The 27,660-nt window shown below is 37.8% G+C and overlaps 1 protein-coding gene across 12 annotated transcripts in view; it reads left to right on the forward strand.

Moving 5' to 3' along the window:
• The window catches only part of GPC5 (glypican 5), an 846,827-nt gene that overhangs the window by 384,178 nt on the left and 434,989 nt on the right, over positions 1–27,660 (forward strand). Inside the window, exons 7-8 of one of the 12 annotated variants that reach the window (XM_075423661.1) lie at positions 7,109–7,206; positions 8,124–8,195. The exons of 10 other annotated variants lie outside the window; for them this stretch is intronic. In XM_075423661.1, coding sequence (XP_075279776.1) covers positions 7,109–7,162 — 54 coding nt within the window. In that variant the 3' untranslated portion in view covers positions 7,163–7,206; positions 8,124–8,195. Of the gene's footprint in view, positions 1–7,108; positions 8,211–27,660 lie in introns of those variants that run through there. One more of the 12 variants, XM_075423652.1, reaches the window with a different exon arrangement.

A 27,660-nucleotide genomic window follows, 5' to 3' on the forward strand; every position in this document is an offset into this window, starting at 1 on the left:
AGCCTAGCTCCCTCAGCCTTTCCTCATAGGACTGATGCTCCAGTCCCCTTATCATCTTCGTAACCCTTAACTGGACTCTCTCCAGCAGCTCCTCATCTTTCTTGAACTGGGGAATTTATTCTCGTTAGTTGTTGCTCTCGTAGTTTCAACAGGAGCACATGCCTCAGAGCATACTCCAACACTTAACACTTCGATTTCACAGAGATTACTTCTCTGTTCTTTGGTATCAGAAATGTGTGCTTTTCATCGATATCATAGGGATGAGTGTCAGTCCCTCAGCTTTCCTTGATCCCCCTGAGAAGCTCCTCAACAATCTGTACGTATGGTACTGCCAGATGTCCTTGTCCCTGGAGCCACCCAAATGGCCAAGCAGGGAATCTGACCAGATGGCTCAGGATCTGCAGTTCAGCCTCCCACACATCAGTTCTACATCACCTGGTCACTGGTATCACAAAATGGTGTATGAGTCTCCTCCATTCCCTACACTGAACTCCAGCTGCTCCACCACTGGGGACATCTCCATAATAGAAATTTATCTGCATGATTTGAGACAGAGCTACTGATATTTCCAAACCTCAGAGGTGTAGTAAGAAACCTTCATGCCTGATATGGATTTCCCAAAGCAGTTCCTCTCTGAATAACTTCCATCTGTTGGTTTCTTCACCTCCAGATTGTGCTTAGTATGTGGTTCGCCTTGTGGGGAAGAAGTAACAGGATCTAGTGATATGTTGCCATGTTTTCAGTTTTCAGTTCACCCCTGGCCCCAGTTTGAGACCTACTCCACTGCTCTCAGATTGTGGGTAGAAAAGTCACCAGAAAACTATTTTTTTCCCAGTTGCTGCTCTCCCTTTTTTTTAGATTAAAAGAGAAAAAAAACCCCAACATACGTCACAGATCAGCATGCAAATCACGGTTCATAAAGATAATATTTGTGATGATTACAGATTTAGTACTAATGGATCTACCTCAAAAGTTTTTGCACCTTCTCTCAGCTCATTCATGGGGACCTGAACTCATGAAGTTCAACAAGGCCAAACGCAAGGCCCTGCACATGGGTCGAGGCAATCCCAACCACAAATACAGGCTGGGCGGAGAATGAATTGAGAGCAGCGCTGCCAAGAAGGACTTGGGGGTGTTGGCTGATGAGAAGTTCAGCATGACCTGGCAGTGTGTGCTTGCAGCCCAGAAGGCCAACCGTGTCCTGCGATTCATCAAAAGCAGTGTGGCCAGCAGGGCGAGGGAGGTGATTCTGACCCTCTATTCTGCTCTGGTGAGACCCCACCTGGAGTCCTGCATCCAGCTCTGGAGCCCTCAGCAAAGGAAAGACATGGAGCTGTTGGAGTGGGTCCAAAGGAGGGCCACAACAGTGATCAGAGGGAGAGAACACCTCTCCAGTGAGGAAAGGCTGAGAGAGTTGGGGCTGTTCAGCATGAAGAGCAGGCTCCAGGGTGACCATATAGCAGCCTTCCAGTACTTGAAAGGGGCCTACAAGAAAGCTGGAGAGGGACTTTTTACAAAGGGATGTAGTGATGGGACAAGGGGTAGTGGTTTTAAACTGAAAGAGGGTAGGTTTAGACTAGATATAAGGAAGAAATCCTTTCCTATGAGGGTGGTGACGCACTGGAAACAGGTTGCTCAGAGAAGTTGTGGATGCCCCTCCCTGGAAGTGTTCAAGCCCAGGTTGGATGGGGCTTTGAGCAACCTGGTCTAGTGAAAGGTGTCCCTGCCCATGGCAGGGAGGTTGGAAATAGATGATGTTTCAGGTGCCTTCAAGCCCAAACCATTCCAAGATTCTATGACTCTGTGATTCTATGATTCATTTGAAATTGTGCACAACACTGTATTTTTAAAGAAAATGATACTTTCCTTACTAATTACAGCACTGGGCATAAAGACACTTTGTAATTTTTTTTCTTTCATGACATGGGTGAGCGACTTTGTTTTTAAAGGTTGCTGCAGTTCCATTATGGCAGGTTCCATCAGGAGCTTTTAATAGATGAACTTTGCAAAAAAGTTCATTCTTGAACTTTCCAGGAGGGGACTTCTCTGGGTGCAGCATGCCTTTCCTGGTTAGATCACTAGTTGGATAACGAAAGTATGTTTACCTTGATGCCAGGAAGATGCTCAGATATGTGCAGCTTTAGAAAAAAATGCACAGTCTCTTTAATGTTTTGAATACATAAAGTGTCCAAAACAGTCTAACTAGCTGCTTTTTCTTCCAGGGTTGTGGACTGAAACAGCTAAATCAATGACAGTGAGGTTTTAGTCTGTTGAAAGTTCTCTACTTATTCTTTCTATCTCTTCTCCTTGCCAACCTAGGTTTTTCACTGAATTGGTCTAATTGTCATTATTACTTTCACATAAGAAAGTACCCTACTCAGAAAATAACAGAGTAAATCCTCAAATTCCCCAAAGCCAAGAGAGGATACAAATGAAGATTCCTATTACAATGACTAATATTATTTATACACTAGTAGTCCCTGGATTTTCACTTACTAGTCCCCAGACTTTTACTTGGTCCTTTCTAATTTTACAATAAAGGCAATAATTTCAAATCTACAGGCATGACTAAGATACAGAAATAATGCATGAGATTGGAAAAGGAGCACAGATTTATAATTAAAATAACAAAAAATGAAATCTTTCTGAATATCAGAAGTGTGTATTGCATATCAGAAGTGAGTATTATGGATAAGTGTGAAGATTTTAAAGAGCGCTTGCGTACATAGTGATGGAGATAAAATACTGAAGTGTGTTTTCTCCTAGTTAGAGTAGTTCTTTCTGTTTTTCCTGTATTCATCTTGTAAATTATTATGAAGTAGTTAAGTGATGAACAGAGAAAAAGAGAAAGAATTTAAATCCATGTTTAACTGCATGAAGTTTAAATATTCATCTTTTTTGATTAATTTTCTGTTTCAGAGCATTACTGTGTTTGATGGTAGATAATTTTGGTAAGGAAAGTTTAATGTGGCACTTTATGATGGTCCAAAAACTGATGCCAAATTAAGTTTTCTTTCAGACTGAATACTGAAATGCAGAATTTGAGGCAGGTTCTTTCTTTTTTGTTGTCATATCTTAATCTTTTGGACTATTCAGTTTATGTATCCCATATGGGAAATCATTAATTAGGGTTTTGCTTGCATTCCTGTATTTGATTACACTAAATGAGTCTCTGTTCAAAGTGTATGTCCATGACACCTAGGAGTGAACCTGTTATAACATAACTGTTAACATAACTCAAGAAACACATTTCTTTCCCTGTAGTCTAAAAATCAATCATTATTGCAAGCTAAAGGTTAAATTTATTTATTAAGCTGATTTACAGAGTTATTACTGAAATCCACTACAGGTGCCATGCATAAAATAATCCAGTCTTTTACCCAGACCCAGTAGCGCAGCTGGTGACACAGAGCATTTCTGTCTCTTTGTACTCATCTGGCAATGAAGTAAATCAGATAAACTGGTCATGAATGAATTCTTTCAAACTGGAATAATTTAAAGCATGGCATGACTCTAAAAGTAGCATTTTAAAATGTCAGTAGAAGCCAGTTCGTATATTTGATCAGAAAAGAAAAAAGAAACAAATCCCAAATAGATTATATTCTCTAGGGTGGTTTTGCATACAGTATATTTCAATGCTTAAATACTGTCATTTTAAAAACCCTTTTATTTGAGGAAAACTGTAAGATGACTATTTATTTGTTAATAGCTTAACTATTTTTCTTGATCTTACTACGTTATGAAATTTACAGAATCTATTAACTCACTTTTAATAGGATATTTATGTTATATGCTGTAAGTGAATGGAATATTCTCACAAAGCAGCATGTAACCATGACCTTATTAATAACTTTCTAAATTATCTTTCCACTTTCTCAGAGAGAAAATAATGATTAAATGGTTACATTTCTTCCATATCTTGAATTGAAACATTTTTTAGACCCTTATTTCTTCAATGGCTGTAAATCTGTGTAGTTAAAATAAACTCAGGGGATAACAGCAATTTACACTTACTTATTCGTTGCTCTAACTGATTGTTAGGTGGTATAAAATGTTCAAAATGCTTATTTCATCCTGAAAACATTTGAATTATCTCATTGACTTTGATGGAAATATTAAAACAGCTAAATATGTAGATAGATGTTTTGCTAGAGTAGGGTGTGTATTCAGCCTGTTTAAAATCAAGCCCTGAAAAGAACTACCAAGTGGCTGTTTTCTTCCAGACTTGTTCTCTTTTCTGCCTGGAAGGAGAGCAGGTTTTGGCCTTTCAGTTGCACAGTTAACTACAGCAAAATATCGTGTTAGACAATTTCTTTCCTTAAGTCAAGAATTCTAACTATCACTTCTGTGCTAAGTTCTGCATGAACTAAGAGCTACTGCATTAGTGCCTAAATGCTGTATAGCCCAAGTTATAGTAAGAATTAAAGCTCACAGCACAAAAGAATTTTAATAGAAACATTTTCCCTCAGATGGCCATTTCACTGTGTGGTTTCTGTCAAAACGAAGTTGGGTCATAGGTCTTTTCCATAAAAAGCTATTATGCACACAAACTTTTAATTTTAGGTGGCTATTTTTTTTGTTAGGGTAAAAGGGTTCTTGGTACCAGACAGTAACGTGGCCATCTTTCTATGACTGAGGGCCCCATTACGCATCATTAAAGACAATGGAAGTTTTGTCATGGAATCCAGAATATCATTCCTTTGGATTGTTTTGAAAAAAGGCAGGTGTTTGGGTTTACTCCTTTTTTAAAAAAAATTTCATTTGTGATATTACTAGTTCCATGGATAACTACTATTGTAATGTTACTGACAAGATATTTGTTAGGGGAAATATTTTGATTTATACATGAAATATTTTATCAAAAGCATAACCATATTTTCTCCTCACATGTCAATACTGCCACCCAGCAGTAGACCTGTTTGAAAGGTCTACTTGAACTTTAAACAGTTTACCAGGAATAGCAGCAGCACCTTCTCTCTGCGTTTTCAGTATTACTATCAGTATCAGTCTGCATTTCTAACGTTACTATCAATATCTACCTCTAAAAGATCTTTGGTCAGCTCTCACAGACACCACCACAGTGGTTATAAGGCTTAGACTGCAAAGGCTTTGATTTTATACTGCAATGTTTTGTGTTGTTAGTTGCTATATATGATATGTGTATGTGAATCCAGGGACCAACAGCAAACTGAAAGATGCGAGAATCAGGATTTGAATATTTCCATCCATATTGCTAGTTTTAATGTGGTTGAAACACGTTCACATGGTACTTAGGAATAGTAAAGCTTAGGATATCTGTCAGTGGATCAGCTGTATTTGGCCTTGCAGCCAAATGCCTGAATCTTCCAGAAGAAGGAGCCTACAGAAAGGAGTGTGAACCTTCATTATTCCCAATGAATAATAAAAGGAGTAGTTAATTCATCATTACTGTACCACGAGAGTTAATTCTAGATGGAAGAAGAAATTCTTGTAGAGATAATTTCTTTCTTCATTGTTGCATTATGTTAAATCATGACATCTATGTAGGAAAATAAAATATTGGTTTTGAGTATGACTAGTCAGAAATTTGTTGGAATATCACTGAATCTGACCGTGTTTAAAAATTGCAAGCAACTTAACCTTTATGCTGGCCTTTAATTCAGACTTTTTGTGTAATGTAGGTGCCCAAAGAGATGAATAAATAATGCTTTCTTAAAAATAATTCTGCTAATTAATGCAGTTGTGACTGTCGTGCAGTGACAAGATTTATTGCTTTTTTTTAAGTTTCAGTTTAAGAATGGGAGATGGACAAATCAATATGAAGAAAAATGTAAAGGATTCAAATAATGAAATTACTTAAGATCTGAGCTTTTCTTTCGGTATTCTCGAGAGATAATGTCTCCAGTGTAAATTCTTCCTAGAATTCACAAATGTTATGGTTATGCATCTCAAGGCATATTGCTGAAAGACAACTGTCTCTGATCTAATCTGTCTCCATCCCTCCCACTCAGCTTGGATTCTTAATCCAAATGCTCAAAAGCTATTTCAAATACATATGTTCTTACCAAGTCACTCCTATGCAAATGTTTGCCTTGTATTTGTGTCCTCGTTTTTATAATTCAAATGTCTTTAACTCAGTAAGGTGCTTATACACAATGATGTCTATGTCATCAGTTGCTGTATGCATTTGGAGAAACACACTATATCAAGCCTGTTTATATGCCTAGGATGGGAACTAGAACGTGATGTTACTCAGAAATAGGCAAATTACACTGACAACTTTAAAATATATGGAAATACAGCATTATCTTTATTCTAGCCATGAATCAGAGCAGTTCTTCTGCCTTTCAAAGATTTTCTTCTACTTTTTTTTTCTTCATCACAAACTAATATAATATTAATTAATCTTATGTATAGGATTGTATGTTTTGTTATTTCCCCTCAAAGGTTATTGCTTCAGTGCCAAATGATTAAGAACACCAGAAATATCCTTTCCGTTTAGATCAGTGTTCTTTTGAGTCCAGTACTCTATCTCTTGCAGTAGCAATAGGAGATGCTGTTTAGGGAGAAAGAGATCCCAGTCACCATCCGTGCTCCATTCCTGTTCTACTCTGCCAGGAACCACGATAGTTCTATTAGAGCTGTTAGAAGTTACATAGAAGTCTGTCCCTTTTTATATGGGCATGTTGTCCATTTCAGGGGACTCCTGAATTTGTTGAATTCCTCTATTAAACTTCTCATATTGTTCACCTTCACAATCTCCTATGGCAAAAATTCCACAAATTAACTTCCTGCTCTACCCAAAGTACTTTCTCTTATCTGTCTTAAATTATCTATTACTAGTTCCTTCAACTGCATTCTTGTGCAATTCTAACATTGCAGGATTTGGTGAAAAACATCTTTGCATTCAGCATATCCACCATTCTTTTGCTTCTGTCATCTCAATTACATCTGTATCTGTCACCTGACAGCATCTCAGTCACATCTCTGCTCACCTGCCCTGCTTGAAAATTGTACAGTTCCAACTTATCCAAGCTGTCTCTTGATAGGGCAGTCACTGCATCCTCTTTATCCCTTATTTGTCCTTATCTGTACCTTCTTCTGCCTCTATTTTTTCTTTTTTTTCTAGAGATATGGAGACCGGAGCTATACACATGCAAGATGCTGGAGTGCCAAAATTTGATATGGCAACAAAATGGCACCTTGGTCTCAAGACGCTTTCTGATGGTACTTGAAATATCATTAGAATTTTGCTAACTTTTTTGAGACAGCAAATTTTCAAGAATAGTCAAAATTAACTTCAAGATCTTCTTCTTGAATTGTAACTGCAGGTTCCGAGCACCATGTAGGCATGATTTAGAAGATTTTTCTCTAGTGACATTACTTTCTTTCACCTAGATTGAATCATATCTGCCATTTCCTCAGTCTTTTACAGTCTTTCTGGAATGCCTTGCCATTGACACTGCACTTGAATGCCAGAAAAATCTTATTACTCTCTACAGAACTGAAAATTAGGTAGTTGTTACATTAGTTGTTTTTATAGGAATTGACTGAATGAAAAAAAAGCCACCCCAAATTGCCATTTTTTTGCAGTAGGATGATACTTGCAAACTCTTATGTTTTGATGAAGCAATATGATTCTGCAATACATAAATGCTGAATGCGGTTTAGTTTTACATGATGGCATATCTCAGATACATGTTTCTATCTTTATATTTCAGGCATGAGTATATACTCCCAATGAATTTTCATTGCACTTAGAGTTTTAATTTTGAAAGGACCATATTCTTTAGCAGTTTTCACAAGAATTGTTGTAGCTAGGATTCTGATTATATTTTCCTTCAGAAAACCTTTTGAAAGAAATTTTTCCTTAGGTACTTCATATTATGCCTAATGGGTACAATAAAAGGTAAGCAAATTCTGATGTCATAAGTAGATCCTAACAAGGTGTACAGTCATCTCAGGTCAGTTTTCTTAAAGAATGGATAGCAGCTGTGTTCTTCACATAAACCATTCCTGAGCTGTAGAAACTGAGAAGTCCAAAGTTATTCTTTCTTACAAAAAAAAACTTGTACCACAATATGTCATGTATATACTGTCTAAGAGTGTGCTGTCTAATGAAGACCAAACCCCGTTCATTTCAGATGGACATCCTCTCGATAACTGGTCTGGTACTCAGATGCCTACTGCACTGTACTGATTTATTATGAAGGCTGTGTGTGAGGACTGTTAAACATAACAAATATATATGTAAATACCATTTGCATGAATGTATTTTTTACATATGTAAAAAGCAGTCTTTCTCCAATGCTTAGCCCAAGATTACTTCACTCTAGGGAGTTCTATGTTTAGGCAATTCTGCTATTCACCTATGTCTGGCTCCTTGGGTCTGTGTGGACCTTCAGCAGTGCCTCAGCAGGCTTCCCACCATTAGGCACCACCACCAGGCACCACCACATAGTCACATGCCACAAGAAGTTGCCACACATATTTGCTCTTTCATTCATAAAACCTACAAATCTGATGGGCTGGCACAGCTCGCTCATGTTATTCTGGACACTGAAGTAAAAAAACTCCCATCAAAGAACTGTTACATCTTAAAGCAATATGAAGCTCAGAGGAGAGACTGATTCTTTGTCCCCATTTAATTAGCCATACCAAAGTCATAGACATCTCTTTTTTAGATAATTTTCTCAGTCAGTTCCCTTTCCATGAGAGATTCTTTCTATGCTTGCCTGCTTACATGTCCTGTTGGGAGACATGCCTCAGAGTAATCACAAGTGAAGAAATGCTCTCAGTCTTCTTAGTCATAGCAAAGTACGGTAGGAAGGGTGAGAGTTGCAGCTAAGATGCTGGCAAGGCATCTCATGCAGGTCGCCCACATTATACCTAACTGTGCATGCGGTTCCCAGAACCAACTCAGTTCAGAATGGAGAAAGAGGGTAATTCTGTCTGCTTTGAAAAAGAGTATGTGCCCTCTGGTCTTATACAATCATTTCAACTGGGGAATTTAAAGTATGGATAAACCAGGAAATAATAAAAACAGCAGTGACAGAGGTTAAGTTAAAAATTTGCATCTGCACTAAACCATAATGTTAATTGCAAGTTCAGTTTTCTAGGGTGCTCGTTCTGTCTGTGTCTGACTGAATGATTAGGTAGTTTTTTTGGTTCTCAGCATACAAACACTTGTCTGTTCACTTTGAAATGTGCATATACGTACATAATGAGATTTTTTGGTTGCATACAGTGGGGTTTTTTTCTGTCCCCCCTGCTCCTTTTAGCACTAGCAGACATATAGAAAAAACCCTCAATATCTTGGGAGGTGATTCAGAATGTACAAAACTCTGAAACGGTAACCATAGAGCCTGCTCTTATATTTTAAGTGTGTGCTTCTTTCCCTCTGCACTCAGGAGGCAAATTGCCATTGGAACATATGTTTCTCTTCTAAATGTTTTTTTCAGTAGTAACATCACCAGTGGTCCATAGTTTTTCCTTAACTGAAGCAGATGGTTTAAAGGTCCTGGCATTAGCTGTACTGATTAAAATTAATAAATAAATACATTCTACTCTGCTGATTTCTTTGGCTTCAAGCCTATAGGGAATAATGGTTGATTAGAAAGTATTTCACTGAGAACAACATGAATCATGAATTTCAAACTGAGTTATGCTGCAGCTTACTTTGAGCTCAACGAATTTGAAAAAGAAAAAATAAAAAACAAACCAACCAGCTTTCACTGGTATTTCCTTGTGTTTTGCAGAAAGAAGTTTCACATAATTCAGTTTTCAACTTTTCTCCAAGGAGGCTGTTGCACATTTTTAATGTAATGTGTGTCATACTCTGGAATGTCTTTCTGAGATTCCTCTCCTGTTTATTGATTTTTATTTCTGACAGTTGCTTCCAGTCTGAGTTCTGCATACTAAAACATTCATTTGCTTTTTACAGAGCATAGATTTAAAACAATTAGGCTATTCTACTCAAAATTTTCACTGTGTCGGACTACTATTTCACACTTTTGGAGTTGGATTTGCAAGCCTCTGTAATCAGATAAAGTCTTCTTCTTGATTTCAACAAGCTTTGTATCAAGCCTTTTGCTTTTAATTTTTTAGGAATAGATTCGCAAGAAACTAAGTATTGCAATAGAGAATGTCAAAATTTGCGGTTGCAGACTTTGCTACTCAAATTTATCAAATCCCCTTTTTTACGAAATTGAGGTTCAAAACTTTGGGCAGTCTAATCCTTGGTATCAAGAGCTATGTGATCATTACTGAGTATCTTCGTCATCTGTTTGTCAATGCTCTTTTTGTAATATGGGATTCATGTTGATACATGAAATATCACCCCGCTAGATTGGATGGTTGCATCCATACTAGGAAATTGCACAGGGACAACCTAAGCACTGACATGAGGTCAATTACGGTGTTTAAAGGTTAATATGCTCTTTGGAAGTTGTGGTCCTTGTCAACTGATGCAGACTGGACGATAATGAAGATGAAGGACTGTCCAAGAAAGTAGCATTCTAGGGGAAGAGGGGATGATTATGGCTGAGAACTGAGCAATGGCCACAGCTCATTTCTTAAATGGTGTGGACATCCTTACATGGAATCTACAGAGTACAAGTAAATTACACAAGTAAATCCTTGCAAGACACTGACTTGGGAGAAAATTCCTAAACCCAGAAGTGAAAGAAGTGTCAAAACAACATCTGTTTCCCAGTCTTCCAAATATTTTTGGAAGTTATAGAAGTTGTTCACATATATTATTATTCTTCTTCATTATTATATAGTTATTATATAGTTGTATTACACAGTTATTCATTATATTATTACAGTTGTTCATATAACACAGAAGGTATTCCTATTTTACTGGTTTCAGCAAAATCTATTTCGTAGATTCCATGGCAGTCTTTGAAAGTGTTCTGCTTATTATCTGTGCCAGCATTAAAAGAAGTCCTTAGTGTCTAGACTATTTAAAATACCATTGATACAGCTAAAATTTTGCTTTGTCTATATGTGGAGAGTTTTATATTTAGAATAATAAATAGTATAATTGCTTAGTATCAGTGATCAAACACTAACTTTTCATAAAATTCTATACATGCTGTCATTGCCTATACTTTCGACTTTTGTCTCACACAAAAATATGATAATTCACTTTCATGTCTTGCATTCAAAGCAGAGAAAATAAAGTGACCTGAATTTGGCTGCAGTCTTTAATGGTTTCCCATGATTTCCTGAAAGAGTAAGATTAGCCCTGTACTTACTGTTTTTTGTTGAATCTCTCAGCATGCTGATTGTTTTGCAGAAAGACTTAGAAGTGAACATGGGTCAGTTTAATAAAAATGAGGTTATAGTGTTCAAAATTGAAAAAGATTTTTGGTAAAATCCAAGAATTGTTTGATGTTACTGTATTTCATTTGTTTTTTGGGGGTTTATGAACTATGAAACTGCCTGGCAGGAATGCAGCCAGCTGTTTTGTCTTCTCTTTTGTTTGCCAAGAGTTTATTCTGTTGTTAAATCAGAGTCCTGGAATAAACACAGTATCCCAAAGAAGTATTTGCAAGGGTTAAGCCAAGGTTCTCTGTGTGATTTGTCCTAATAGCATGTCACACTGGTATGTTTGTCTGTATTTTTATAATCCTCATGTAGCAGGAAGAAAAATTTGACTAGCATGATAGTAATTTGCCACAGAGATACTGTCAAAGCAAATTGTCTGCATTTTAAAACCAAGTAATTACCTAGAAATAACTGAATATAATTAAAATATATGTTCTCTCAGGTTTTGGGCTGCATTTGCCCTTGAAGTAGTACTATCACTGTTGAAAGAAATATTCCACTGATGTATTTAGTTGCTATTTAGTTGTTTTGAGGTTTTTTTCTATTTGCTTAATGTTTTGTGGTTTTTTTGTGTGTTTTTTTTTTTCTTTTTTTTTTTTTTTAATTATGAGGATTAACAATTCAGAGCTAACACGCTAGACCCATTTCTGTTAATCCATTCATGTCCGGGAATAGTTTATTGTCCTTACTGATGAAAGTTGGTTCTGGTAGCAACTTTGGGGATGTAAGTAATGGTCCTTTCCCTATCTCTTGAAAGTAAATGTACATAATTTCTGTGTTTTTCCCTCAATTGTCCACATCTATTGCAGACTCTGAGGGTATTAGTATGCATTTATTGCTGCGCTCTCTAGCAATCATTTAATGAAGCAGCCAAACAAACTGCTGTGTAATCTGTTAATATCAGCATTTACAATGTAATTAAGATAAAGTGTTTGAAAATGAATGTCTTATAGTTTTATGTCTAATTAGTTTCTGCTGATTACCACAAAACACTTAAAACTGTAATAGCTAAACAGAATAATTAAAATCATAAAATGAGGCCCCAGTGTCTAAATTACATAGGTGAAATTATGTTCTTCTACATCATCTATTGCTCTGAGGTCTCTTGATAGAAAATACGTCTGTACTAGTATCTGGCCTTTATTTTGATATTCCTGACCTATGCTACTTGCAAGTTGTGAACCAGAGAAAAAAGATCTTGTAAAAGAAAATAAGATAGTGACTCAGTTTAATAACAGAAGTAGTAATAGTGTGAAAGCAGATGGTTTTTATCATACCAGAACAATATTTATCTCAAAATCTGGTGGGCTACTGCATGCTTCATTGTTTCCCACAATTCTGATTGTTCTGTTGGAGCTGAGTATTTGAAACCGCCCCAAATGAACAATTCTTTTGTGTATTTTACCATGTGTATTCTCATCATCTTCTGTGACTACAAGTTGGAGAGTATAGGATTTTTGTTTAAACAATGTAAAAGATGGTAAAACAGATATTCATTCCTTCCAAATTACACCTGTTATTGGAACACATAAAAGATTTGGATAACTGCGCTATCATACCATTCTCCTCCCTCTCTTGCTCTCTTCCTGCTCCATTCAGTATTGCAAAAACACCCTCTACCAACCTGAATGGCTACTGTAAAAATCCACATATATCTGTTTCATGGCTACTCGTGTTAATATCACAAATGGGTGTACACTTGATGTTATTCTAAGACGTTTAAAAGTGCAGCTGCGTTAGTGTTTAAATGTCTATCTGGAGTCCCCTTAGTTGTCACCACCGAACATGCAGAAGAGTCTCAGAACACAAAAATTTGATTTCTCTTAGATGAAATTCACGTGGAAGAGGCAGTCCTGGAGCAAATCCAATGTAATGCAGCCACAAAGGATTATCCAGTACAAAGGACTACACTAGAGTTTTCAAAAGTCGAAAATGAAATATATTAAGTGTGTGGAGCAGGTTGTCAGCACCAACTTCTTTGCTGTTTGAGTCTGTTTCTGCTGATCCACAGAACTTGCTAATGGAGGTAAAGACTTATATCAGCAACTATAATCCAAGTTGGGGACCTAAGGCTCAAAAACAGGACTGAATTGCTATATGCCAATTGAACCACTTACAGTATGCAGCGATTATCAGCATACACATTTTTAATACTTGACAAGAGTGAGATAAAGTGTTAGTATAGCCTTTAGTGATAGAAAACTAACCCAATTAAAGTAATATTGTATCACCTGAAATCATTCACATAGACCCTTACCACAGATTTTTTGATACTTAGAGTGGGATTCATCTCAATTCAGCATATTGCAATTGTTGTGAGATGGAGGCCTTGATTACAGCAGCAGTTACCATTTAAAAGAAACAGATGCAATCTCTTCATTTGCTGCAGCTCTTGGTCTTGCTACTGCTATAATCTTTGTAATGGGGATACAAATCTAAAACATTCAGGTATTATCACTTTGCTGATCTGAATATGATAATTGCCCACAGTTTTTTCTTTTTTCGTTGTTTCTTCTCTACTATTGTGTCTTCGGTAAGAAGAAACTGCTTTTTTATTTATGTTCTTGTTTATCAGGAAATGGGATGACACTAACTCTACCTAAGGAAAAAGGCTCTTAATATTGCCTAATCTACTCTGTTGATGCACTGCTCATGAGCATATTAAAGAGGACTTGCATTAATGTTGAAAGCTGTGGAGGTAGATTATAGTTTTCAAAGCTAAAAAATGTTCAGGAAGAGTTCTGAAGATATAAAGTTGATAGGAGAGACACTCTGGCTGTAAGCACTCTAACAAAATTGACATGCTTGAGCTTGTTCTCTAGTGCTGAGGCTAACTGCCATGGGACAGCTTGGTTTCATACAGATATTCCTGTGGTCCCCAAAATAGGGAAGCTGCACCCAAACTGACAACGGGAATTTGGTTTCTGTCTTGCTGTAATTTCTGAATGAATCCCAAAACTGATTCAACCTCTTACCAAAGGGAATACTTGGTGATTGTCATGCTCCAAAGCCATACTAGCAATTATAATATATGAACAATTGCATTCTAATGCCCAAGATTGTCTCCCGAGCTGCTAAAGATGTGTACTATAGATGAGTACTACCATAGATGTAACCGTAGCGTACCATTGTTTGCTTCTACTAGACATGGGACAATCAGGCCACCAGGACTGTGGGTTGCACCACGCAGTACATCTTCCCAGCATCTTAAAAGAAGCTACTGGGATTAGAGGCCTGTTTTAAATGCAGTATCTTTCAGAACTTGTGACAGTTTATAAAGTATTGTCAACATTTATCAGAATTCATTGTGTGGTCGTAATGTGCTTTAATTTTTTTTAAAAGTTACTGTGACCCTTTTTATAAATTCGTTTTGTATTTATTATTTATTTTGTGATATTATTTCAATAAATGAGGCATTCATAAATAACTAATATGAAAGATGTTACATCATTTAAGACAGAATAAATATCCACAGGGAAAAAAAAGATCATAGTATTTTTTCAGGCCCGCTCTGTGAAATATATTTTCTTTATATGTCCGTAAGTTTGAGAACATACCATGGCATTTCTACATTTATAGCCATCTAGGAAATTTTTTTTTAATGCCTTACTACAAGCAAGGGAAAGTCTTCTATTGCTTTATAAAAAACTGTGTACTAAACTAATGTACTAAAAACCAACTATGTACTAAACTAATGTAACTACTATTATAAAGTTGATATTATTTATTTCTCATTTGGTGGACGAAGTAGAGATATTAGTAAGATGCACATTAATTGGAAGGCTGATAAAAAGCTTAGATTTCTTCCTATCTTTGACTTTACCTTTATATGGTAGTATCATTCTTTCTATGACAGGAGCCAAAGCAATTAGTTCTTCATGTTTGCATAATCAAAGGACTCTCCAAAACAGAAACAATGCTTCATTAATGTATGTTAATTTCACTTAGATGTGCAATAATATAGATCAGTGCCTGAACTGAACTGTGGACACTGACAAAATTACAGGACTAGAAAGCCTGTCTTGAACAACATGAATTTACATCTCAATATATTCTTTTATAATTAACTAGGCAGAAAATACAAAAGAAAAGCCTCTGGAGACCTCTGTAATTATTTTGTTCTTTGTTTTCTTGAATTAGAAATTGTGTTGCATTTGAGTCAGTCAGTGTAATGTATTTCGATCATGAGTAGTGAATTTGTACACCTGACTATGTAATCTCTAAATCTCAAATTTTATCCAACTAGAACTTTGTTTGATCACACTAGTAAATACTACTGAAAGACATTTTATTGCACATATGCCATTAAATATAAAAGAACTAACTACTTAATACATTGATAATCATCAAAATACATCTGTAAGTTTGCCAACGACACCAAGCTGTCTGGTGTGGTCAAAACACTGGAGGGAAGGTCTGGCATCCAGAGGGACCTGGACAGGCTTGAGAGGTCAGCTTGTGTGAACCTCATGAAGTTCAACAAGGCCAACTGCAAGGTCCTGCACATGGGTTGAGGCAATCCCAAACACAAATACAGGCTGGGCAGAGAATGGACTGAGAGCAGCCCTGCCAAGAAGGACTTCAGGGTTCTGGCTGATGAGGTTCGACATGATCCAACAATGTGCACTCGGAGCTCAGAAAGCCAACCGTAGCCTGGGCTGCATCAAGAGAAGCTTGGCCAGCAGATCAAGGGAGGTGATTCTGCCCCTCTATGCTGCTCTAGTGAGACCCCATCTGAAGTCCTGCGTCCAGCTCTGGAGCCCTCAGCACAGTAAAGACATGGACCTGTTGGAGCAGGTCCAGAGAATGGCCACAAAAATGCTCAGAGGGCTGGAACACCTCTCCAGTGAGGAAAGGCTGAGACAGTTGGGGCTGTTCAGCCTGGAGAAGAGAAGGCTCCAGAGACACCTCATTGTGTCCTTTCAGTACCTGAAGGGGGGTGTACCAGAAAGCTGGAGAGCGACTTTTTCAAAGGGCTTGTAGTGACAGGACAAGAGGTAATGGTTTTAAAATAAAAGACTGTAGGTTTAGATTAGGTATAAGAAAGAAATTCTTTCCTATGAGAGTGGCGAGGCACCGGAAGAGGTTGTCCAGAGGAGCTGTGGATGCCCCCTCCCTGGAAGTGTTCAAGGCCAGATTGTATGGGGCTTTGAGCAGTCTGGTCTAGTGGAATGTGTCCGTGCCCATGGCAGGGGAGTTGGAAATAGATGATCTATAAGGTCCCTTCCAACACAAATTATTCTATGGCTCTGTTATTCTATGGTAACCACATCTTTTTCCTCTATTTTTAACTTATGATTTAACCATGAAACACATGAAATATACTTCGTGAACTACTTAGAGTTAACTGATTGTCAAAGCTTTTAGGAACTGATGTGAGCACACCAGAAGTTTAGGATACATTTACCTTAAGCTACATCTGTTAAATCTCTGTGTAGGAGGGAAGGGAAGGAATCTATAGTAAATGTTAGGAATCCAACAGTGAGGCAAATTATGCAATTTGTAGATAGAAGAAAAAATGTGTAGCCACTGTGCACAGAAGTTGAATATGGAATAGTAGACTTTCTTGCATATTATTACATCTTCAAAATGGTCTTAATGCATTTTGATGCTTAAAGAAAATACTTGAACTCTTTAGGACTCATGTAGCAGAACCTGTAAGTATATCCTCTAATCTACGTTTTCTGGAGACCAGTGGAATACACCTGGGGAGAAGACTGCATTCTTAGAGCAACAAAGGGAATGTGATCTGTCCTGAAAACAAAGACTTAAAGTCTGCATTTACAACATCTGCCATAAAAGTTCAACTTAAAGGATGCCCTTCAGCTGTCATTAATATAAAGGAAAGTAAAAAGTAAAGGATGCAGAATGCTTCTTCCAAATGCTGATAGGGCTGGAATCATGAAGCTCCAAGCAAGGAAGTAGAGCATCTATTGTAAAAGTCAGGAAGGGCAAAAACTAGACTTGCAGAACCAAGTAAAACCTGAGATCTTCAGCTTTTTTCCCAGCAATGTGCTAATTCTAGAACTCTCTTTGTATTTCCCCCCAAAAAATGAAGAGCTAGATATGGATTAGACCTGTCTCCTTCATTTGAACCCTATCATCCTCTACTTGCAACAATGAGAGCTCAATTTCATTAACGGGGGCAGAGGAAGGGAAATTGATAATGCAATCCTACTCCACAAAGAGATCTATATTTTTTTTTCTTTTTTACCAACTACAAATAGTTGGCTTTTCAATGAAGTCACATCCTCACAGAAAATTTATAAAAACAAATCTATGTTTAGAGAAATATTTTTTCTTAGGCAAGGAAGAAATCTTCCAGGCTCCACATGCCAAGAATATTTTGCAAACAACCAGAGAAAAGAGTGTTGAAACAAGGAACCCATTAAACACCTGACTTTGACAGCTATAACATGACCTGCAGACCCAGAAACCGTTATGATACAGTTTCAAGGAAAAGCTACTTTTTTTCTTTCTTTCTGGAAAGTATAGCTAGACCAATATTTCAAGATGTTTTGTGAATCTTTGAAATGTTTCAATGAAATTGTGCTGAATACCTGTTGATATATCCTTCTTTGTTTTGGTAGAACTATGTCTAACAAACTTAGAGGAAAGAATACTAGGAACAACCAAAATTTTTCTTTTATATGCCATATGTTTCTTTTCCATTTTGTTATGTTGAGTCAAACAGCTGATCGGGTCCATGCATCAAAGAGACTCTCCAGTAATCCTACTAAGGAAAATGAGTTTGGATGTATATTTATTTTATAGCCTTGAATAATTAGCAATACTGTAAACTTACTCACTTGGCACTGATGGAAAGATCTTCTGAATATAATGTCTTTAGTCATATGCCAACTGTCTGATCTCATGATTGACTGAGTAATAACCCAAGATTTCACTTTAAAGTTTATGGTTAAATGACTTGCGAAGTTGGTCCAAATCTACACGTAGATGATAACTGACAACAATGCTGTATCTTTGTGCGATAATATAATATCTTAGGTAGAAATATGTGCTAGAACTCTTCTTTGAAATAGTTGTGTTGAAAAGTCAAAAGACAAGGTTTAATTTCAATTTGATTAAACAGAGAGTGTTTTTTTCCCATCATTAACAACTCCTTTTTAATCAAGAATAGATTATCTGTATGTTGTATAATACAGGACATAGACAAAAATCAGGAAATTCTCACTGATAATCTACATAGTATATGATATGTTAAAAAGAGCTATGAAAAGTTGAATTTCACATAAGTAAGGCTGAAATATAGGCTGAAACACAAACTTGTCTTTCAGATCTGTGTAGTAAATATTATCTACTCTGCCAATATTTACATTTTAATTAGTAAGGTAAAGGGTGTTCTTAAAATTATATAACCAGTAAATTATTAGTTCTAAGTCTTAATTGGCCAGATAGTAACCCTAATTTATATTGACTTAGGTATCTGTATCAAATAGTGCATAGTCTAGATTTTGCTTGGGAAGTAGGAAGAAAATGGTGAGAGTGTTTTCTGGAAGAAAAGAGAAGCTTTTAGAACTCTAACATTAATTTATATTACATGTTTCATTGTTCTGTATACAAAGAGGGGATAAAGATTCCTCTCACACTAAGCCATAATAAAACAAGAGTGATAACTTCTATCAAAACGGATTTAAAACCGTAGAGTTATATTGAAGCGTATATGGGGCTAGCCAACATAGAGACACACTAACAGTTTGTACGAAGCATTGTATATGCATTTTATCTTGAAGTTCAGCCCTTGCTTATTTATTTATATCAACTGGGAAAAAAAAAAGGAAAAAATAGTTTTGAACTTCAATCTCAACTTTGAGTCTGGAAAGTAATTGCTCTGTGGAATTGAGTCCGACAAAATCTCTAGACATCAAGCCAGGGGGAAGGTAATGTGCCTCACAAACAACAGCCATTTTTCTGATGCTGACTTGGTACTGTTGTCCTGTATTTGCTGGCATTCACAGGGCTCTAACAGAATCATAGAACTTGCACAGCCCGCTGACCAGATATGTGTATCTGCTGTGATCGTAGCCATTCTTGACAGCTCCGTTCATCTTTCCTAAAGGGTAGACCTCCCCTCACCCTGAAAAAGATGAAACAGAAGCTGAGAATCTGAATAAAGCTTTGTTTCCCATAATCACTTTCTGGTTGCTGCAGAAGCACCTAGGCTGCACTGACACTTCAAAGATTCTCAGGTTTCCAAGATTAAGTTTTTGTACATTTCTGAAGTCACCGTACCCTGAAGAACATTGTGGTTACCACAAAGCTTTCCTAATGCAGACACAGAAATAAGACATTCCTCTGCATAACTGTCCTGGAAAGCTCAGTTTATCAAGCATTCTCAAAGACCGCTGAACACACATGGACTGAGAGTGAGGTGTCCTAAAAAATGTGAATGCAACTGTCATGTGTCAGTGGTTGTCAAATCTGCTGCAGCATCATGTCCCCAGGTCCAGCCAACACCAAAGCTGAACAATTGTTCACAATATTAGCCTGAAGAAGAGAAGGCTGAGAGGGGACCTTATAAATGCCTATAAATATCTCAAGGGTGGGTGTCGGGAGGATGGGGCCAGACTCTTTTCAGTGGTGCCCAGTGACAGGACAAGGGGAAATGGGTGCAAACTGAAGCCGAGGAAGTTCCACCTGAACATGAGAAAGAACTTCTTCACTTTGAAGGTGACGGAGCAGTGGAACAGGCTGCCCAGGGAAGCTGTGGAGTCTCCTTCTCTGGAGATATTCAAGACCCGCCTGGACAAGGTCCTGTGCAGCCTGCTGTAGGTGACCCTGCTTCAGCAGGGGGGTTGAACGAAATGACCCACAGAGGTCCCTTCCAACCCCTAACATTCTATGATTCTGTGAGTCTGTAATATCCCACTTGCATATACACACAACAGGTGTATATGCAACATATCAACACAGACAGAAAACACAATGCTCATGTAAACACAAACAACATCAATTGCCTGATCCTGTTAACTTCCCTGACTGGTCAGGATGAAAGCCTATTACTAGAAAATACGTACATATATGTGTGTGTGTATATATATACATGTATATGTACAATGTCCCTCAGATAACTGGCCTTTGGACATCTAGCCTGTCCACTAATCGACCCTGGATGTTTGGCCTCCCTGGCTGCTGACACTTTGATGTGCTACCCCACTGCCAACTCCTGCTACTGGTACAGAGGCCCTTTCTCCACACACATCCCCCCACACACTACACATCCCTTCAGTAACTACCATTAGATACTCATCATCTATGCAGCAGCCTTGGATCCTCTGGTCTGTAGTGGCCTCACACACCAACATGAACATTCAAATGGCCCCCTGTCCCCTCCACTAGCCAACTCACAGAATCTCTGATCTCTCCAGTACCCAGCCCAGACCTATGTCTGCTTCAATACCTAGCTCCAAGGCCTCTTATTTGACTCTTGAACTAGTCCAGTCCAGCAATTACACACTAACATATGGACCCACACAATATCAATGCACTCCAGTCCCTCCAGGTGCTAGCATCATGGACACATGTTTCTGCACGACTGACAGTCCCCACATCAGAAGATGGCACTCAGACCATCATACATGCATGTACACACAGATTATAGAGTCTCTCACCCTAAATAGTAGTTAAAGATGGAGTTGAATGAGAAGACAGGGCAGGCTGTGCAGGTCACGTATAGGGCATAGCCAGACAAGTGTACATATAAGACCCTGTTAAAAAATGCCTGGCCCTATTCATCCCTTTATCCCTTTATTTTCCCATGCTTGTTCATCCCCAGGCCCCCTTGAGGTCTTCCTTTCTCCATCTTTATTTCTGCCCCTAAGCATCCCATATTAAGTCTTGTACGATCCCCAAATGCTCTTCCCTTGCATCCCATACTGTGTCCCACATCTTCGAGAAAGTAACCGCTTCACACTGTTCCCCACAATATCCTAATGGAGAAACTACCTGCCCATGGTTTGGATGGGTGTACTCTTCACCGGATAAAGAACTGGCTGAATGGCTGAGTGCAGACAGTAGTAGTGAATGGAGTTAAATCCAGCTGATGGCCAGTCACAAGTGGTGTCCCCTGGGCACAGTTTTGGGTCGGGTCTTATTTAACATCTTTATCAATGATCTGGATGAGGGGATTGAGTCTTCCCTCAGTAGGTCTGCAGATGACACCAAGCTGGGTGGGAGTGTCGATCTGTTTGAGGGTAGGAAGGCTGTGCAGAGGGATCTGGCCAGGCTGGATCGATGGGCTGAGGCCAGCTGTATGAGTTTCAACAAGGCCAAAGGCTGGGTCCTGAACTTCGATCACAACATGCAACGCTACAGGCTTGGAGAAGAGTGGCTGGAAAGCTGCCTAGTGGAAAAGGAGCTTGGGGTGTTGGCCGCCAGTCACCTGAACATGAGCCAGCGGTGTGCCCAGGTGGCCAAGAAGGCCAACGGCCTGGCTTATATCAGGAATAGTGTGGCCAGCAGGAGCAGGGAGGTGATCGTGCCCCTGTACTCAGCACTGGTGAGGCAGCACCTGGAGTACTGTGTTCAGTTTTGGTCCCCTCACTACAAGAAGGACATTGAGGTGCTGGAGTGTGTCCAAAGAAGGGCAACAAGGCTGGTGAGGGGTCTGGAGAACAAGTCTTATGAGGAGTGGCTGAGGGAGCTGGGGCTGTTTACTCTGCAGAAGAGGAGGCTGAGGGGGGACCTTCTTTTTCTCTAAATCTACCTGACAGGAGGCTGTGGTGAGGCAGGTGTTGGTCTCTTCTCCCAAGTATCTAGTGATAGGATGAGAGGCAATGGCCTCATGTTGTGTCAGGGGAGGTTCAGATTAGATATTAGGAAAAATTTCTTTACTGAAAGAGTGGTCTGACATTGGAACAGGCTGCCCAGGGATGTGATTGAGTCCCCATTGCTGGAGGTGTTTAAAAAACGTGTAGATATGACACTTCAGAATATGGTTTAGTAGGCATGGTGTTGTTGGGCAGATGGTTGGACTTAATGATCTTAGAGGTCATTTCAACCTATGATTCTGTGATTCTATGATTCAGTCTGTGAAGTGATCTGCGGACATCCTCCTCAACTCAGTCAGGGTGACAGGTGTCCCCCCAGCCCATGGGACTGAGGCTTTTATGGGAGGGATGGGACAGGGGCTCATATCTAACTGGCTTATTTGGGTTCCCTTCCAGCCATTGTGTCTGTGTGCTCCTCCATATTGATGAAGATGAGCATTTAATCACATATTCTGAGCAGTATAGTCTTTTAGTCTTAGTCTGAGAGAATAAGCTGCTACTCTTTCTCTTCTTTTCCCTCAAATAACAACCTGATGATTAAAGTACTATCCTGCAAGGTGAGAGATCCTAGTTTAGTTTCCTCCAGTGAGAGTGCCTCTATGTCAAAGCTACAGGATCTTTGAGGAGGAATAACTTTATTTATCCTCCAGAGAGTATAATTTTCAGATCTTTAACTGTGAGGTTACAAATCTGTGATTTCTATTCAGCACTTTGGGCCCATAAAATATTAAGAATTTGTTCTTCACTGATGAATTTTTGTAAGAATATCTTGAGCACATGCCTTTCTTTTTCTTAATGAAACTAGACTATAGCATAAGAGTTAGGACAGCAGAAGAAAGTGAGATGATTAATCACTGTGGATAGGGAAAAAGCTTCAGTCTGAATCTCTTGTTTTGTGCATGAGATCCCTAATAATTAAAGTATTATATCAAAGAAAATGAGTGGTGTCTGTGCTTCTATTGACGGAAATTTAAGGAAGCATGAGACGTGTGAATTCTTGATTTCTGACGCATATCTTCTTCCATAATGCTGTGATTGTACTGATAGTGTTTGCCTCTTGGGGGCATTATGGGGGTTATTTTTCTCCCAAGTTGAAGCACAGCTACTAGTAGTGCCAGTACTGTACTACACTATATCAGCTCACTTTAGAACTGCTTTGTTTTCTTTGCAATTTATAGAGTAGTATAGCCCAGACTTGGATGTAAAAGAACATTACAATTAAACAAAAAAATCAATTTTTGCTGTAGCTTATAGATCAGAGATCTGTTAGTGTGTATTGGTTTCTAAATAGAGCTGCATTTTATTAATGTCTATATTACAAGTATCCAAGTAGTGTATTATCATAATCATAGAACAATCATTGAATTGTTTGTGTTGGAAGGGACCTTATAGATCATCTATTTCCAACCCCCCTGCCATGGGCACGGACACATTCCACTAGACCAGACTGCTCAAAGCCCCATACAATCTGGCCTTGAACACTTCCAGGGAGGGGGCATCCACAGCTCCTCTGGACAACCTCTTCCGGTGCCTCGCCACTCTCATAGGAAAGAATTTCTTTCTTATACCTAATCTAAACCTACAGTCTTTTATTTTAAAACCATTACCTCTTGTCCTGTCACTACAAGCCCTTTGAAAAAGTCGCTCTCCAGCTTTCTTGTACGCCCCCCTTCAGGTACTGAAAGGACACAATGAGGTGTCTCTGGAGCCTTCTCTTCTCCAGGCTGAACAGCCCCAACTGTCTAAGCCTTTCCTCACTGGAGAGGTGTTCCAGCCCTCTGAACATTTTTGTGGCCATTCTCTGGACCTGCTCCAACAGGTCCATGTCTTTACTGTGCTGAGGGCTCCAAATATTGTATGAACACTGTTGACTTGAACAACTTCTGGGGTTACAATCATTCATTTTTTAAAAGATATAAAGAGAAATGGGAACACTGAACTGTTGAAACTAACATCAGACTTAACATTATAGTGTATTTTGACTCATGTTATCAAAGGTATTCTGTATTTTTCTGCATTAATACTTGATTTCTTAATGATTCTCATTTCTACATAAATTTGCATTACAGAACCATGCAGAAATGAATGCATTGCGATAATGTTAAGTTCAATATATAAATTCTACTAGCATTTGAAATAAAATTCAAACTCCATCTGTCATATATTATCTCCAGAGCAGTTAGGACATACACGTGTATAATGGGATTATGATAAATTGAACACGCAATGCTTCTTATAAAAAGTGTTATGATATTTATTCTAGGCTTTAACAGTGATTTCTTAATTTTGTATTAAAGTCTTTAATGCTAAAAATTCATACTTCCAATAAAATGAAAAATATATAACTGCATTGAATAGGAGTTTCTACTATTTTTCTAATGAGGTGCTCTGTGTGAGAGAAAATATAGTACAATAAACATGGCTTATCTCAAAGGAATTCAAGATTTTTTATGTTTTACAAAAGCTTTAGTATGCTGACTCATCTATTTCTGATGTTTATTTCTTGGCATGCTTTGAGTGAAATATTTCTGATATGAGGAAAATAATTAAAAGCTTACTGTTTCTATGCTAAAGAAATGCATAAGACTTACTATAAATATCTATATTAATTGTAAGGAAAATGAATACAACAAATTATTTTACAAATTGTTCTCTGTTAGAACTTTTAGAATATTTTTTCTCTGTCTTTTTGAGACAGTAGGAAAAGTGTCATCAAATGGCTGACATTTTCTTTTTTTCCTTCCTTTCTGATTGATGCCTTCGCCAGAATTTCAAGGAAGAAATTGTCACACTCCGTGGAAAGAACTTAACATTCTATGACCTCATGGTTACAGTTTTTCCAGTTAAATGTTAAAGTTTTTTGTTTTCAACTTATTCTTTTAAATAGTCACCCTATCCCTTCATTTTCTGAAGGACAGTCATTTTTGCCAGAAGGAGCTTTTAGTGCAAGAATTCAGGGGAAAAAAAATCAACCCTCTTTGGAATATGTAGTACCAGCTAACACCCTTCCAAAATCAGTAATGTGTATGTCCACGCATTCTTACATGGTGATTTTTAGGATGAGGTCAGTCTTCTGAAGGTTCTTTTTTCTTGCCATTGAATGTAAAAGGTCTAGTGACTCTAAAAGGTGACTAGTATCACTTAACTGGACTGCAGATGTCTAAACTGAGTAGATAAATCCTACAGTGAAAAAAATAAACCTCATTCATGCACAGATGCTTATTTTTTTCAAAACTGAGAATATGGGCAGGGAATGTGACTTTTTACTTCAATAAACACCTTTCAGTTAACTTTAGGCTGAGATGAATTACTCACTGGACTTGCCTGTCTTTCTGCAGAGACAGGTGCCTAAGTTTAGATTGATAAGGCTATGTGAAGTGACTCCCACCCTAACAGTTAAAAAGATACATAAGCAGTTTTTGTGACTTGTGTGACCCCCTCAGTCTTCAACTTATTCATTAGTTTAAGCCTATCCTAGGACATCCTTGAAAATCTCAAGTAATTCAACCAATTGTCTATATGATACTTTTTGTAAATGTTGCCCATTTTGTACATGTTTTGGGTGTTTTTTTAATAACCAGGTTTTCCATTAGATGTGATTTAAACAAGGATTTCTAGGTTTTGAATAAAAGGAACATGTGCACTAGACTGACATGTCAACGAATGGTGTTGCTGGATTAATCCTGTTTCTCTGCACTGTTCTTAGAGATTTGAAGGTTTATACTGATAATCTCCTATGTAGGTGATCAGTGGAGATTGGTGATTATGAATAAATAGCACGATGGCAATATGTAAAAACTGTGAGCATGTGGGCTAAAACAATATAAAGTACTGCTGAAAAAGTACTCTGATTTCCAAAGTAATCAAAACTGTCTGTATTTTATGCACTATTCGTGTCACTTAAAAATAAAATGATCTTTTTAAGTCTTCAGACAACCTAAACAATACAATAGTTATCATAATGTAAATTCTCAGTTTGCACGTGCATATAAAAGAATTCAGAAAAGACTGACTAATGTACCTGGAATTTTCATGTGTGCTAGCTATAGGAATACATGTGACATTATAAATATTTATGCAGGGTTCAAAGCCATCTGTCATCAACTAAAGTGTATGTCACGTTTAATAACATAGTCTGCATAGATTAGGATTACTATAATTAGACTCATTGTGCACGTATTACAGCTGCAAAATGGATGAGCCAGGCTTTCTCAGAAATTTAAAAAATGCTTCTTCTATTTAATAATGTTCTGCCTGGTATTTGATTGCATCCGAATAAGTAATGTCACAGAGAAATAGCGTAGCCAGATACTTTAAGCTAGCTTTTCTGAGAAAAGTTGTAATCTTATCACACATAAAAAGACTCAATGGGGTCTAAAGAATAGTTCTATCAAACCTTTCTGAGAGGGGTCTGATTGTAAATGGTCCACTTCCTTATGCACCAAGAAAGAAGTTCTCAACTAATGGAAGTGTCCCCTCCTCCATCACTTCCATACTTCAAGGATACCTTAATTCTCTTAAAGATTTTGAAAAACAGGCATGATTCATTTTGACAAGACTAGGCAGTAGCAACTATTTTAAGAACAGTTTGGAGGCAAAAAGGATTTAAAAATATAGCCCTCCATACATGCGTCTCAATTTATGCAAAGCAGCCTTACTACTCAATGAGAATGATCAGAAGAGTATAGTAAATACAGAAGTCATGAAAGTAAATGACAACTCAAGAGTGGGAACAGGGGGTAAATTGTGTGGCAGGAAGGCCTTGTTTTAACCTCACTGAGAATTCCCTTGCCTTCTGAAGAGTGCCAGCACACAATCTCAGCAGCTGGAAAACTTTCAGTGTAAAGCTTAGGTGGGGCATAAATAGTGTACTAGAGTTTGTACTGGCTTTCTGTCTGAAAGAGATATGTTGGAAATGAAAAGAAGATACATATAGGACCTTAAGAAAAGCTTGGTAAATAATGCAGAAGACTCTGGATGTACGTTTTTCCTGTGGTGTGTTGTGTGCAAGCTCTTCTTTTATAAGATTGGGCCAGACGAAGTCACAGATAAGGGCTGGTGGAATGCTTTTACAATTGATACCATGAACCTAAGGAGATTCTTGCTTATAAATTATTTTAAGGTCCTGCTTAATTTATTTTCTATTGAGGGGTAAACTACTTTTGCGTAAAGAATCTCTTCGCACTGAAACAGTGCTGTAGACAACATTCTTATGGTCCATTGTGCGACAAATGAATACTGAAAGGTTCTGTTTCATAGTAATTGAGTTCTGTACTAAATTTTATAGGTGTCTACTCCTACATCATCTTCTAGATCAATTTAAAATGCTCTGATCTAAGGAAAAAGTACATGTGCAGCTGCTGAAGACGGAAATGTATTTTTTATGTTTACATTTTATTAAGTACGAGAGACCATTTTTAGCTTGTATTATCTACAGAACAATGGCTAAAGGAAAAGTAAAGGTCTCCGTCTTTCTTCATGTATTTAACTTCCTTTCAAATGTTTCTGGGACTGTACTAGTTTTATAAAGATATATTAAGCCTGAAATATTTTTTTT

This window comes from Opisthocomus hoazin, chromosome 1 (assembly GCF_030867145.1).
Source record: "Opisthocomus hoazin isolate bOpiHoa1 chromosome 1, bOpiHoa1.hap1, whole genome shotgun sequence".
Lineage (NCBI taxonomy): Eukaryota > Metazoa > Chordata > Aves > Opisthocomiformes > Opisthocomidae > Opisthocomus > Opisthocomus hoazin.